Here is a 14630-nt window from a genome sequence, read left to right on the forward strand (position 1 = left end):
GGATTAATGTTGACAACATCTTCTAACTTAAAGGAAGTCCCAAACAAGAGACACATGCATAGACAGTGGAGTGTGTGTCCTCTCAGTGACAGCTCTACTGCTTTCAAGCTGGCGGGGATCTCTCTCCCTGAGAGCTGCAATGCAAGTGCACTGTCTGTCTTCGGTGTGCATTTCCAGTGTATCACTCCAGTGCCAGACAGTGCCAGTGCTCGCCTTGGGGCTAATGTGGGTACCATTGTGACTATCACAGGACAGAAAATAAAGACTCAGAAACACTTTTTTGGAGGTTGTAAAATTCTGGTGGGGTTAAACCTCAGTGTCCAAGGGCCACCCAAACATCTACTGAACTTGCAACATTAATACAAAGTAAATTTCCTTTATGCCTGATAAATTATGGCCAAAATAACACAGCTTATCCCTAACAGCTCCAGCTCTTGAGACAGATAAGGAAAGCAGACCAAGAGGTATCTGAGGGGAACTGCTGTTTAAGAATTCTGCATAACCCATCTCAATCCTAAAACTCACTGCTGCCAGAGTATAAACAGGCCTAACAAACGCCATCTCCAAATTGTCTGAATCCTAAAGAAAAATTGCATACCACTATGGATTTAATATGTAACACTTATTTGAGACTGACTCATTTAGATTGTAAGCAGTTAAGGCAAGTACATATTAGACATAACTTATTGTGTTTGCTTGTGATTGGAGTGAAAGGATGTAACTAATGTTCACAACATTGGTTTAATCACATTCAGTTATTTCTTAGCTAAATAAGCTCTCACTGAGCAGAACTTAAATGCTTTTTTCCCCTCTCATCTTTTGTTAAACATTGTGAAATTGGTTAAAACATATAAAGGATTGAATAGCTTGAACATTTGGGTGAACACTGTGACATAATGAATACATAAATGTACATAGAAGTCCTGCATTTGGAACACTTAATAACAGTCTAGAAAACCTGAAAATTTGTATTAGTGTACTTATCGTATTTATGGTGTACAAAGTGAGGATTGGTAAAAACCAAAGCTACTCTGAAACTGGTGATGAATTAATTTCAGCAGGGCCAGAGTTCAACTGAATACTCTGAATCCTTGAAACAATCTGATCGTTTTGTCTCAGCTTATTAACAGTAAATAGCATTTTTAGGTTTTCCTTAAAATTAATGATATTGAATAAAACAAGAAACTGTTATACTCCTAAGATGTTTTTTCTCACTTTTAAGATTTCTGAACTGTATATACCTGATTTAAATGATTTTTAAAGAAGAAAAAAGGAAAACATTAAAAGTGAGTAATGGTCACAAGATGTAACATGAAACTGTTTGAAATAACATCCAAAATATTAACTGATGGGAAGCTGCGTTACCCAGCATAGCTGAACTTTCAGTTCCTATTTCTGAGTGGAAACTTTCCCAAGAACTGCAGGGACTTTGTTGGGCTTTATGAGCAGGTTATCTACAGTTACAACATGTGGCCTACCATAAAAGAGGGAAGAAAACAAGCATGAAATTGGCTACTTGGAAAAGACCTTAAATGTAGTGCTATTTGTTCCTGGAGAGGCAGCAAATTCCTGTATCACTACATGGAGTATAAAGGAATGCTTATTTTCCTTTTTGTCTATTGGCAAACTTTAGACAAAAAATTACAGCCTAATTTGGCCTTTTTTGTTGTCCACTGTGACAAGAATATTGTGCTTAGTTATCAAAATGTTAATATTTTAAATAATGCCATTACATACAGTGTAAAATGACTGTTAACTATATATAAACAATACTCCACAAAATACTTTAGCATGACCTCTAAAGTCGTAAATTTTGATTTTTGTACAAAAAGCTAACAACCATCTCAGGCTTAAACTCTGGTGCAAGCCAGAATGATGGTGTGGAACATAAGTGCGTGCTCTACGGTTCTGTGAACACCACTGAACACCAACAGGCAGTTTAGTAAATTCTCACCTGCTAAACCAGGAGTACGTTAACTTACTGAAGAAAAAAACATTCTCTTCAGGGCTGTGATTCTGTTTAAAAAAAAAAAAAAAGGAAAAGGATCAATGTTACTTGAAAGAGTGAAAAAAAAACAGGGTTGGTTTGTTTGTTTACTAAACAGGCAGGTTTTAGGAGCTATTCTATTCTGGACTATAATAAAGACTCTGAAACACTTTTTTGGAGGTTGTAAAATTCTGGTGGGGTTAGCCCCTTCTTTGCCTGTTAACTTCTCCCACCGACACAGTCACACACTAGGTATGAAGGATGAAAGAGATCTATGTTCTGATTAGAACTTAACTTGGTGTAACAGGATGTCAACCACCACCTTAGCTTGATTTTACACTATTTACACATAGCAAACAGTAAAGTATAGGAGTTGGACTCGATGATCACTATAGTTCCCTTCCAAATTCAGATATTCTATGATTCTATGGCAAATACAAGCAAACCTTCCTTAAATCTTTGACACTTAAAATCCTGCGGGCTTTTCCCCCCCAATCTGACAACCTAGCTATTGAAAGTTATCAACTGCTAACACCTAAAGCACAGCCAACTCCTTTCAGCCCCTAAGAGAGGAAGCACTACTACTATACACTGTGCACATAAATGAGAAGAACATGAGGCTTGTGCACTGATGTCAATTTCAGAAGTCACTGGAGGTAAATGTAATAGAGGCAATCAAATACGAACTCTCCCACGTTTCCTCAGGACTGTACACACCACACTCAAGAGTTATTTCAGCACACTTGGGGGGTAATTCTGTCCCGCAGTAGGTACGGTTCTAAACCCGTTTCTAACCGAAGATGCAGTTACAGTTCTCTTCGGCAGGAGGTGTATAAACCCCACCTATCCAAACCGCATGCCGCAGGTGCTCTGAGACCCTGGGTATTTTCCACATCAATTTTCTTGTGCTTCCCGGGAAAAGCCGAATGATTAAGCGGCAATCCACAGCTAACAAACACGTGCATGAGCTCCTTCTCTAACAAACGCCTCTGCTTGTGCACCTATTCACCCTTCCCTATCAGATGTCAATGTTTGCCACGGTCCATTACGGTTCACACCCATGTTTGTTCAAAATACTGCCTTTTACTATTGAAGAACACAGTCGAAGGCTTGGTCAGAAACATTCCCTGCTTTAAATGCTGTTCAAACTCCTCTCTGCACTGACCAAAACCCTGGCCTAAAGACTATTCCCTCCTAGCAAATTCAAAGGACAGACCCCAGCACATACCAGCTGTCATTAGCTGCGGGTTTTCTGCATAGCGCTAGCACGAATCCTCCACGAACTCCCGCAGGTTCAAGGCATCCACCCGCGGGCCCCGCCTTCCCCCGGGGCAGCAGGCACGCCGTGGGGGGAGGGTGCCCGCCCTCAGCCCCACCGTAACACCTCCTCCCGCTCGCCCCCCGCGCTCAGTCACCTTCGTGCCGGTGGGAAGCTGCCGCCCGTACACACCGCTGTGCTTCCCGCGGGCGGCGGCCATGGCTCCTTCCGCGGCCGAGGAGCCCGCTGAGGGGCAGAGGCATCGGAGGCGGAGAAGCCGGGGAGCAGTGCGGGAGGGCGGCGCTGCCTCAGCTCCAGCCGCAGGCCCAGCCTCCCCCGCAGGCTGGGTTCGCCGAGCGCCGTCCGCTTCCGCGGCCGCGGAGGGCCCCGCTTGCGTCCCCCGGTGCCCTGGGCGAGCCGTGCGTTACTGCACCCCCACGGCTGCAGAGCGAGTGTGGGAACCACCGAGTGAGCGATACTGGTTTGTCCGAAGTGTGGGAGATTGTGACAGAAATGTCTCTGTATTGAATTCATGTGATAAAATACAGAGAAACAAATGCAAGACCTGTGTGACAGCAGGGAAAGCGAGGTCTCACGGCCAGCCAGTAGCACAGGAAATGAAAGGCCAGGACAAATAACAGTGATTTATAATCAGACCTAGCATAGAAAACACTCATTTAATATAATGAAAATTTTCTTAAAGTGACTGAAACAGGAGGTTGAAGAAACATTTGATCAAGGCCAAACTCAGCTGTGGATTTTTTTTATTTCTTAATCATGATGACAATGTAATTAAAATATCATCAGGGCTCTGATAAAAGTGACATCTTAACAGATGAATTAAAGAAATTTAGTTTTGGCTAAAGTAATGTTAACACATTTGCACATGGCCACCTTTTTTATCACACTGGTAAGTTTTAGCTGAGTGGATACAGAGAAGTGTTAAAAACCGTATCTCCTGGGGGGGGGGAGTGGGGATGAGGGGAGAAGATTGGGAAGAAGGCAAGAAAAAAGTATTTCTTCAGAAGAACTGTGTTGATATTTTGTCAGCCATATACAATATGATCCTCCTTCATATTCCTTTTGTAGAATATAATTGGACAGATTATCTTACCTATCCAATGGGAAAGCCTGGAAGCCTGGTAAGGACACATTAGCACAGACCTCACTAAGCTTCTCTTTCTGAAGACTAACTCTGGTTTGAGCCTCCATCCGTTTTCTCCTTTGATGAACGCATTGGGCAAACCTGGCACATTTCTTAAAATATAAGGCATCTTACTTAGGGCACAAACCTTTGTTACATAAAGTTATTTCTAGAGAAGACTGAATTCAGTTGCCAATGATGTTCCAAGGATGCCATACTGTGGTGTTACAGGAATGCCTCTTAGGCTAGAGAAGTGATGGGCAAATTAAAAGCAGTGTCTTGAGAAAGTGATTTTAATATCTGCATTTTATCTTGTCAGACAAAAGAGAAATTGTTGCAAGCTAAATGCTCTTCAATTTCTGAAAGTCGTCTGGGCTTGTAAAACACATCACCTTTAGACCAGTAAATCTGGGTATTCTTTCTCAATACAAGTATCATGATAAAAAGCAACCCAGCATTATAACCAAGAAAACTGAGTTTAACAAAACCAAAGTACTTTTTTACTGTCAGGGTCAATTTGAAGCCTACATCTACTCTGAACAGAAGACTTGACTTTAAGCCATGTTAAATAGCTGAAAACTGTTTTGCTTTCTCATATAATAGGATCTTAAAAGTGTTTCACCTGTACTTGGTATTGCATAAGACAACATTGGTAGCACAATAGCTCTGCACCTGTCTATAGACTGGTGGTGGGAGTTGTGAAAGGTAGAAAATGGGTCATTTGACTACTTTGATTCATCACATTATGAGATAGTTTATTCTTCCTTTGCTAGGGAAAACTTTCCTTCTTAAGAGGTAACACTAACTCCACTGACTTATGCTTTTGTGCTGTCATTGAGGTGAGATACTCACTACATTTTTCATTGATTTGGTACAATGAACAGTAAGATTCTCAAATAAGCAAATAAAACACTAGAGAGTAACTTTACAGAAGGATACATATATTGCACATAATTCTACTCAGTACATAACCGAAGCCATAAAGTACATACATGCATTTTAGTACTGATACATATGTAAGTATTGCAGCTAGTGCATTTTACCCTGTAGCCTGTATTTTACCTCAAAGTTACTACTGGAAAAACCCAGTTCCAATAACCACACAAACTGATTCTAACTGAAAGTAACAGCAGAGGTAAATCAGAATAAAGTTATAGTACTTCAGTGACAAGCACATCTCTGATGTTCTCTGATGATTCTAGCCTGCTCACTTCTTCAGTGGCTCTGGAGAATCCTTACATCAGTCACAGAAATACATTCCATAAGTGATGGACATGATACATATGCTTCATGAGTGGCTGAAATCATGTATTTTCATAAAGTTTCTGTATTACTGAAATAACAGCCTTCCATGATTCTTGGATGAAGAAAGAATCGAGGTTTTTTTCTTTATCTGGAAAACTTTATCTTCTTAAATGCTTCCTATACCTGAAATAGTACTTTCCTCTTGAAATAGGTTGAGATTAAATAAAGTTATCAGTATACTTTATGCATAAAACTTTTCAAAAATAATATGCATCTTGAACATTCATTTTTTTAGTAAAGTGCCAAGATGAAATATTGCATTCCCCTCAGATAAAAGCAGCAAATAACAAAAAGACGAACCCAGTTACACAGTATTAGCGCCTCTTTCTCTTGGCTTTGCACTTCCTGTATTTTTTGCCATCCTTTCTTTGTCTCATATTGTCACCCTCAGCACTAGTATCACTGTCATAACTTTGGTGTTCTCTTTTTCTTTTATAGGTTCTTTTATCCACCTGGTGCATTCCACAGTGACTTGAGTGTGGCAGGGCCATTTCAAAAGAACTCTGTGCAGACTTAAAGTTTGCAGCTTGGTTCTGATAGGGAGAAAAGCAGAAATTTGAAGGCTGTGGTGGAGTCATCTGGTAATAAGGAAATTGTTGAACCATTGGACTCTGTACTGGGTACTGCTGTCCTAAACTGTTCACCTACAGAAACAGAAACTTGGGTTGTTAACACTGTAAAAAGGAAGTTCTGAAGGGTTTAATGTTGCATGCATTACGGCTTATACAATGAAAAGACTGATAAATTATAACACAGATTGTTTGAGAGTAAAGCTTACATATTTATTATATCAACTAGTATAGTTAGAAAAAGTAGACAATTTTTTAGTGCCAGAGTTAGAAGAGAGATGTAATCTGATTTGAAATTAAACTGCCAGTTAGTCCTTGTGTAAGGTAATCAAACATGCATTCCTCTCATTTGTAACTTCAGTACCTATTGTTAATGTAAAGACATTATGTAAATAATGTAAATGTAAATGCACATTTGCAACTTTTTCTTTTAACCTGGTTTAACTAATTTTAATGTGGAACAAGGCATTCCAATGAGGTACAGTGAATCCAGAGTTCAAAGCACATGGAACAAAGCAGCAAGTGGCCAGTTTACTGCTCCAGTCCCTAAAGTATCCCGAGAGTCCCTCTCATACAAAATGCACAGTCCAAATACAGAAATAGAACTACAAAGGTCAGAAAAGAGTGGCTTTTTACTGACTGGCAGTTACCAGAAAAATGATGGGGACCATGTCTGTGTTGTATGTGCAGACAGGCTCCAAGTAACTTGCCTGGCTCACCCAAAGAAAGGTGAGGTAGATTTGTGAAGGTGTACACCTGACAAGACCACTTCCTGCTGAAGCTGCACCAAACTATTATTGGAGACATACTGTAATTCCATCCCTTTTAGCAAGCAGAAAATGGGATGAAGTGGGTTGTGTGTGCTGGTCTGCTGAGCCTGGTCTCTGAGTATTTACATACTTCATTGTTACTGGGGAGTGGCCTCATCGGTGAGCAGTGGGGGAGACTGAACACTCCCAAGCCTTCCAGCCACAGTGGAGGGGATGTGACAGTCTGTGCAAGCACCAGAAGAAGGGAGGAAGGCCACTATCTGTGCAACAGGGAACAAACCCTCTCCATTTTCCTGCTCAGATTGCAGCTAGCAAGTATCATCTATCCAGACTTCACCCCTTCCCCAGTTAAAGAGAGCTGGCCATTCCCTAGTCAGACTGGGTGGCAGCACTGCTGTCCACAGTTGGTACCTCACATTAAATGCTGGGTTTCTTCAGTCCTACTGATGCCTACTGATCCATACTCATCAGATTCAGAAGCTCCATGATGGAAGTGAGTAGGTTGCCATCTGAAGGGACCTGTTCCCTTGACGTGTGGAGTATCTCAGACACAAGAGATTAGGACAGGACTAGAGTCTGTTGGAGGGGAAATGGAATACAGGTTCTCACTTTCTACTGCTGCGAGAGTTAATCATGAATGTGAGAACTGCATGGGCATGTAAAGGTTCAGGCCAGAAACCCTAAAACTGTTGTTGCCCTAACTTAAGCAGTGGTGATTTTCTGGATGAGGTTTAGGTTTGGTTTTAGGACATTTCAAACTTGTGCTGGGTATTTCTGAATTGAGTAGAAGAGCTAAGAGGTTCCATGACTGAAATAGCTCTATATGAAGAAGCTATTGCTCGCACAGTTGTAATTTCACTGGATTAGCTTGACTCAGCAAGGGGATTTGATTTAGACCACAGTACAGGAAAGAGCTCTCTCTGTAGACTTGGACATTTTTAGCCTCCTTAACTTTTAAAACATTCTTGCTGTAAGAAAATGCTTTGGTAGATCCCCTATTATGATAGTACACTTAAGTGCTAAAATAAATAGACCTAATACAGTCAACATTAGCAGCCTAGATCCCATTTTGAGACATTAAATAAGTACCATCGTTCGCAGAAATGCAGAATACAGTCAACATTGTAAAAAATCTCACAAATTTTTAACTTTTAGCATAAACTCACCATCTTTGGAAAGCCCAAGTATTCATAAGGTGGACTATTGTTCATTGGAAAAGGAGTAACAGGAACTGGGAGGTTTCCATATGGCTCTTGATATCTAGGAAAAACAACCAAATGTACAAAGACTAGATGTCCATCACATACTGCTTACCATAGTGCTGAGACTTAACTCTTGGGCTCTAATGAGAATATCCAAGAGGAGAACTGAGATATTAGCAACCGGACATACATGAAAAAACATCATAAACCAAAGAAAATATACCCAACAGCTCAAGTAATGAGTAATCCTCACATGTACTTTTGTGCAGATACAGAAGGGGTCTAGATTTCACCATGGAAGTTTAACTTCCACAGAGAGTTCTGTCACATTTGTAAGTGAAAATGTTGAGACACTGAAAAATACTGATTCTGGGGTGTTCAGACTTCCATTGTAACAGGTGTATACCTGTGCATTTATATGTGCATGACAGCTGCTTGTCGGTATATGCACAAAAAATACAGATATAAACTCAGTGGGGCTTGAAAATACTATCGTCAGATGTTTTTCCCCCACCAACCACAAAAATGTAAGTACAAACAGCATATTTCAGTATTTTCTTATGGCCCTCTATCTAGCAGAAACAAATAGAGTAGAAAGTTCAAGCTAACTGAACCTCTGGCAAGCTGAACAACCTAATGTTAACTACAGCCCATTGCAAGTCAGCGAGGATGCAATTAAATCATCAACAGCTGTTTTAATGAAGAGCCTGAAGACTACCACATAACTGATTTTTTTGGGGGAAACTTTTTAAAAATCATTTAGTTTATTCACAGGTGATCTTTGTTACCTATAGGAAGGTGAATGTAAGTCAGTATAGTTCTCAAAACCACCTTTAGGGTTGTTCTGTTCTGCTGAGTGAGAACTCCCTGTAGATAAGACAAGAGCATAATGACTATTCAGTTACAACTATTTAATTAACAAGCTAAAACCACAGGAAGTGTTCTGTGGCATCTGTACTGTGCTAGTATATATAAAGTAGTATATAAAGGTTTGCCTTTTATATATAAGTATAATGTAGTATATAAAGTATTTGGCATTTTTTGGTGAATGATTTATAGCATCATTTTACTGCTTGAAAAAGTTCTTTATCATTTACTCAATAACAGAAGCATAAATCAGGGCTGTTGAAGTAACCAAGAACAGAGTAATTACCATTCAGTTACACACACAGGACATGCTTCTGACTTTAGGAACTTCAGCCACTGTATTTAAAGCCAGCAATTGCTCTCTACAGCCTGCAAAGTAAGGAGTGGCACAGTGCAGTGGGAAAATGAGTCCTTAGTGTTTAGTTTGCAAACAGTGCCTGATCATTAGCTTTCTAGAAAGTTTATTTTCACAAACATAAAATGAAGGATGTGACTCTGATTACATGCTTTGCACTATAATCCCTTCAATTTAAAACAACAGCTCTGATAAGCCTGTGGCTTTAGTATAAAAGCTATGGAACAGCTTGATAGTTGCTGCACCCACTGAATCAACTCTTTGTGCCAGACTGCAAATTAAAGTCACACCCTGATTCCTAAATGTAATCTGGTGTGAAAACCTGTGTTGCTATGTTTTTCATACAGTGTGATCTGAGCTGTCTTGCAAGTTAAGGCTGTTCTGAACCCAAGGACTGTATTCTCTTAGTAAACAAAAAATGCAAAGACGGAATCCTCCCCTACACAAAAGCCACAAAAAGTTTTTGTTTCTTGAAAAAATGGACTGTAATTTGTTCCAACTATAAATCAACATCTTTGTAAAATACTGTAGGATTCAAAAATAGTCATTAAAACTAAAACATTCACAAAGACTTAATCATTGAGACTAAACGTACCAAACCGAAACTGCACTCTAATTGGTCTTCCATACAAACGGATTCCATTCAGCAAAGCTACTGCATAAGGCACTGATTCTTTGTGCTTAAAACAGACAAATCCAAAAGACTTAGGTTTTCCTTCTTTGTCCTTACAAATCGTCACTTTGATTAGTGGTCCAGCCTGAAAGAAATCTGTATTATTTTCTCATAGAAATCAACAGAGTTTGACACTTCACTCCCTTCTGATGGTTTCATAATGATGTGTATTTTGCCACAGTCAGAAACAGTGTAAATTTCTCTGTAGAAGAATCTTCATTTTTAAAAGATGTCTCTCCACATTCCCCAAACTCAAATTCTGAGCCTTCTACAAACAAAATCAGCTCCACAAATGTTAAAAGGGAACCAAGTATCAGCCCATGGAGGATGTCAAGTCTTCAATAATCAGAATTTTTTGCTTATTTTTAAAATACACAGACAGCTGCTGCAATGGAGAAGATTAATTTATCTGTTCCATAGCAGAAGTCATCTTAATGCATGTGCTAGTACAATTATGACAGAGGGCTTTTTTGCACCACTAACATAACTAAGCAAATTGATAATATCAGCTATGTAAAAGGGACCTGATCCATAAATATGCTTTACTCGTCCTTAAATTCCTAAAATGGTCAGCATCAGCACTGTGGAATACAAAGCTGAATAGAGAGTAGAGGTTCTGGAACCACCACAAGAGTTTTCTGTACTGCCTAACCCTCCTCACATAGCAAGGAATCAGGAGACCCCATCATCTCACTACAGCTGACATACTGGCTTTGTGCCTGCAAAATCCCATCAACAAAACAAAATCCCCAAACCACACCCTTTGGCTGAAGGACCTTCAGTGAAAAGTCCCAACTCTGCCTACATGTACCATTTTAATCCTTGCATAGTACTTCTAGGACCAAATTAAAGCAGTGATACCCTAAATACTGTCTCCATTTCAAAGTGACTCTCATTTTCGTAATGGATATCAAAGATGAAGAATTTTCTCTCCACGAGATGGAGTCAGTGCATTAGTCACAGAATGAACAGCTTCTTATCAAAACAAACTACGTGTCTGTATGGCTGATTTAGCAGAGCAAAAAGAAGTGGCCAACAGCAGTCTCCTACCACAGCTCTGGAGTGTTAAGGATGCCACAAATTAACTTTAGGAGGATACAGTCTGAGCAATGAAGGCCACCTAAGTTACAAAAAAATCCAGCAGCAAAAAAAAAAAAAAACACTGAAAATCTAAATTACTGTAGTAGATGGAGAATTCATTGTTCTGAATCAAAACCCAGCAGTTATCAGAACTGCCTTCCACTACTGCTACTCATACAATAGGTGCTTTGCAGTAAGTCATTCTGAAGTCATCTGTAGCTTCAGGCAAACACAAGTTAACTCCTAACAGCTTTATGGCAATTAAACTGCATAAACAGTTAAACATTCAAAATAAACATAGGGCATATGCTCAGATAAAGAAAATAAGCCATAGAAAGTAATGTACTTTATTGTTCTGCATCTCCAAGGATTCCTGTCAAACAACGAATCTGCAGTTTGCTTTGAGCATTCAAAGTGATGGTGTGCAGCCATCTCCCTTATAGCCTCCGTGTTGGGAGACTGAAGATACTCAGGATTGTCATCTGTGATAATAATGTTTGATTGCTTCATGCTTTTGCCAGCTGTGTATGAACTAAATCCTCAGTTAAATAAGATGTTTTACTGAAAAATGAAACACCCCCACCCCCCAACACTGGTGAAAGTAGGGAATTCATGTAGGCAAACACAAAGGATCAAAGATAATGTACCATTTTTATTAGTGGTGTGGAGGGCGATCAAGCCATACAGCAATGGATACTACACAGGTTGTCCTGTGCAGGGAATCTTTATAATGTTGATCTCGTGTTTCCAAATATCTGGAAGTTTGCTGGGGTCTTTTGGTTGGGTTTGTTTTTGTTTTCTTTGTTTGGGTGTTTGTTTCTGGTTTATTATTTTGGTTGGTTGGGTTGGGTTTGGAGGTTTGTTTATTTTAAAGAAGGGATTTCAGTAAGATTCTGACCATTTATTTTTGCTTGAATTGGCTCCTTCAGGTGTTTTTGTTGCTGTTCTGCACTACACTGCAGTCTTTTTAATTACATCTATCCAGTCTTCTGATTAATATTTGCCTAATGAGGATGATCTGGTTCTTCAAGAACTAGAAATTACAAACTCGAGTCCTTTGCAGATTGTTCTTTTATATACGTAGTCTTCCTGTTCATAAAGAAAAATATTAATAGTTTAGAAGCAGTACTAGATAATTGCTCGTAATTTGATGAGGGAAAAAGCTACAGGTCTGAAGTGCATCTTTAGGACCATGCCATAGCAGGAATATTGAACTGCATACTTCCAAAGGGCAGTACTGCAGTGAGCAGCACATGCTGTTGCAGCAAGAGACAGAGGAACCCGATGGAGAATAAGGTGAACAGAACAAAAAAATCCAAGTAGGTGTTATCAGGATGACCTAAAGACTCAGATAAAAGTCAGCAGTTGGGTGAGTGCTGCACATTATGCAGAAAAGTAATGAAAAAAAACGCATTTGAGAGCATCCACTTATTTTTATCACTTTTGTACCAGAAATTGTATGGAATTAGTCATGTCCTCCGCTAAGATAAGCTTTATTTACCCAAGATTTGCAGTTAAAGAGCAGACTACTGTTTAGTTTTGGAAACAGGTAGGAATACTGCACAGAAAAGAAGGGAGGGCAGGAAGAGAAGAAACAAACATTTCTTTGCTAATTTTAGGAAAAAGTAAAAAACTGAAAGCTAGGAATATAAGGGAACACAGGTATAAACCCAAAGGGCTGGAACATACCAAACAAAAAGGCCTTTCAGTGAAAACAGGTAGCATGCTGGTTAACAAGACAAATACCAGATTAATCAGTAGAATAAAACTGGTGAGTAGAACTAGTCCTGATTAGCAAATGAAATAGCAGGAGAACAGATGATTCTGCCCATCTCTTGTTTTTGCACTCTTTATTTTGTGAACTCACCAGAAGGAAGCAAGATTTATTCTGAGACAAAGGCAATCAGTGGACTGGTGGAAACAAGTTTTTCACCATGCTGTCAGCTAAAGTGCCCAGGCAGTCTGGGACTTTTTAACTTGACAGAAGATTGCTAGATCATGCCAGGAGGAAAAAAAATATACCGAACACAGCATAAACAACTTCAGGAAAAGCCCATGATCAGCAACTATTAGCAGTCCATCTTTTCATTTGATGCTTGTACCAGCAATATAATGTTCCCTCGTCTGAATATCCTCCCCCTCTTCCTTACTACTATCAGATTAATAAGCCTGGGTTAGCCAGAGTTGCTGCCAACATGAGATCAAAACTGAAGGCAACTCGGTGTCTTAACATTTTCTGTCTTTGCCATTTTCTTTCTCCCTTGGCATACTTTATTTCCAAAGAGAATTAAGCTCAGGGCCAGCTATGTAGTATTTCTCCCCAGCTCCATGAAAAACCTACCAATGGATTTTTTATTATCTTCTCATGCATCAAAACATAAACCATTCTGCTATAAAGGTCATTTGTGGGTGAAAGTCCAGAGCCTCACCTGCACATCATTCCTAGCAGTACCCTGTTAATTGTTAGCCTTGCTCAGCACATTTTCAGGTTTTACACTGCTTTTTCCTCATTAAATTCTTGAGCAAAACCTTCTTGCTCAGAATACATTAAAGAAAGCGTAAAAACCAGTTGGTTTGTTTTGTTGGTTTTGTTCGGGTTTTTTTTCTGTGGATTTTAAGAACATTTTTGCGTTATTCAACTTCCTCACTAACTGCGGCACCAAACCTTGCAGCTCGCGAACAGGCTAAAACCAGCCGTGCGCGGTGGCCTGGGGACGGCAGGACCGGCCTAGAGCCCCGGCCGGCGGCTTCGCTCTTTACCAGCCGGTCTCCACGCTGCGTTCCAACGGCGAACGGTGCCGCTCCCCACCGCGGAGCTGCCGCCCAGGCCCCGGTCTCACCCGCGCACAGCCCCGACGACACCCCGTCCGCCACGCCCGGCTGCGGTGCGGCCCTGCCCGGCCCCGCCCCCCCGGGGACCCGCCCTCCACCTGCAGGAAGAGCTCGTAGAGGATCTCCTCCCGCACGCGGCTCTCCAGGTTCCCCACGAACAGCGTCTGGTCCACCTCCTCGGACCGCCCCGACGACGACATGGCGGAGCCACCCCCCCCCGCCGCGGGAGGGGACGGGGGGAGAGCCCGGTGGAAGGGCCCGATGGAAGCGTCCGCAGCTGCCGTAAAGCGCTCCGCGAAGGGGCGCGTTGCTAGGGAGCAGAGTCGGTGTCCTAGCAACACGAGAGGGCCGTCGCGCTGGCGGCGGCGCGGTTCGAGTGAGGGGAGGCACCACACAGAGCAGCGCAGGACCGCATAGAGCGGCGGCGGCGGTGTGAGCCTCGGTCTTGTGTTTGCACAGTGCCCAGGCTGTTTAACTGTAGTATTTAAAGATATATTGTGCAAGTCTGTCAGGGCCTTTTCACTTGATCCAGCCATTAAAGATCCAAGGAAAAGGCAGACTGCTTTTACAGAATGCTGACATGATTAA

At 41.0% G+C, this 14630-nt stretch overlaps 2 protein-coding genes and 1 long non-coding RNA gene across 4 annotated transcripts in view; all 3 read right to left on the reverse strand.

Annotated features, from left to right (window-relative positions):
• Nucleotides 1–2004, reverse strand: part of LOC101881707 (multidrug resistance-associated protein 1-like) — a gene marked incomplete at its 5' end in the record, with an annotated part of 30724 nt that extends 28720 nt beyond the window's left edge. Inside the window, one exon of the mRNA XM_005151618.3 lies at nt 1955–2004. Coding sequence (XP_005151675.2) covers nt 1955–2004 — 50 coding nt within the window. The remainder of the gene's footprint in view (nt 1–1954) is intronic.
• Nucleotides 2005–5436: 3432 nt separating this feature from the next.
• On the reverse strand, nt 5437–14420 carry RBM11 (RNA binding motif protein 11). 2 transcript variants are annotated; one of them, XM_034070932.1, is made up of 5 exons: nt 14141–14420; nt 10053–10215; nt 9024–9102; nt 8200–8293; nt 5437–6338 (listed from the first exon to the last, which is right to left on the reverse strand). In XM_034070932.1, exons 1-5 carry the CDS (start codon nt 14240–14242, stop codon nt 6009–6011), a joined length of 768 nt encoding a protein of 255 aa, XP_033926823.1. In that variant the 5' UTR covers nt 14243–14420; the 3' UTR covers nt 5437–6008. The 2 variants fall into 2 exon arrangements, 1 of the variants encoding a protein (XP_033926823.1); XR_004550400.1 differs by lacking the exons at nt 5437–6338; nt 8200–8293; nt 9024–9102; nt 10053–10215 and adding an exon at nt 11843–13201.
• On the reverse strand, nt 11843–13169 carry LOC115946919 (uncharacterized). Its single transcript, XR_004080923.2, has 2 exons — nt 13078–13169; nt 11843–12299 (listed from the first exon to the last, which is right to left on the reverse strand). It is a non-coding gene; the product is annotated as an uncharacterized lncRNA (long non-coding RNA).
• Nucleotides 14421–14630: the final 210 nt, after the last annotated feature.

This window comes from Melopsittacus undulatus, chromosome 2 (genome assembly GCF_012275295.1).
Source record: "Melopsittacus undulatus isolate bMelUnd1 chromosome 2, bMelUnd1.mat.Z, whole genome shotgun sequence".
In the NCBI taxonomy this organism is placed as follows: domain Eukaryota; kingdom Metazoa; phylum Chordata; class Aves; order Psittaciformes; family Psittaculidae; genus Melopsittacus; species Melopsittacus undulatus.

Bases quoted from the DNA above. Each gene is read 5' to 3' on its own strand.
- RBM11 (XM_034070932.1), bottom strand. From the start codon at position 14,242: ATGTCGTCGTCGGGGCGGTCCGAGGAGGTGGACCAGACGCTGTTCGTG. The intron at 9,103-10,052 runs GTACGTTTAGTC...TCTTATCTACAG, and splicing joins TAGAGTGCAGTTTCGGTTTG to GGAGTTCTCACTCAGCAGAA. The intron at 6,339-8,199 runs GTGAGTTTATGC...CTGTTTCTGTAG, and splicing joins ACTTGGGCTTTCCAAAGATG to GTGAACAGTTTAGGACAGCA.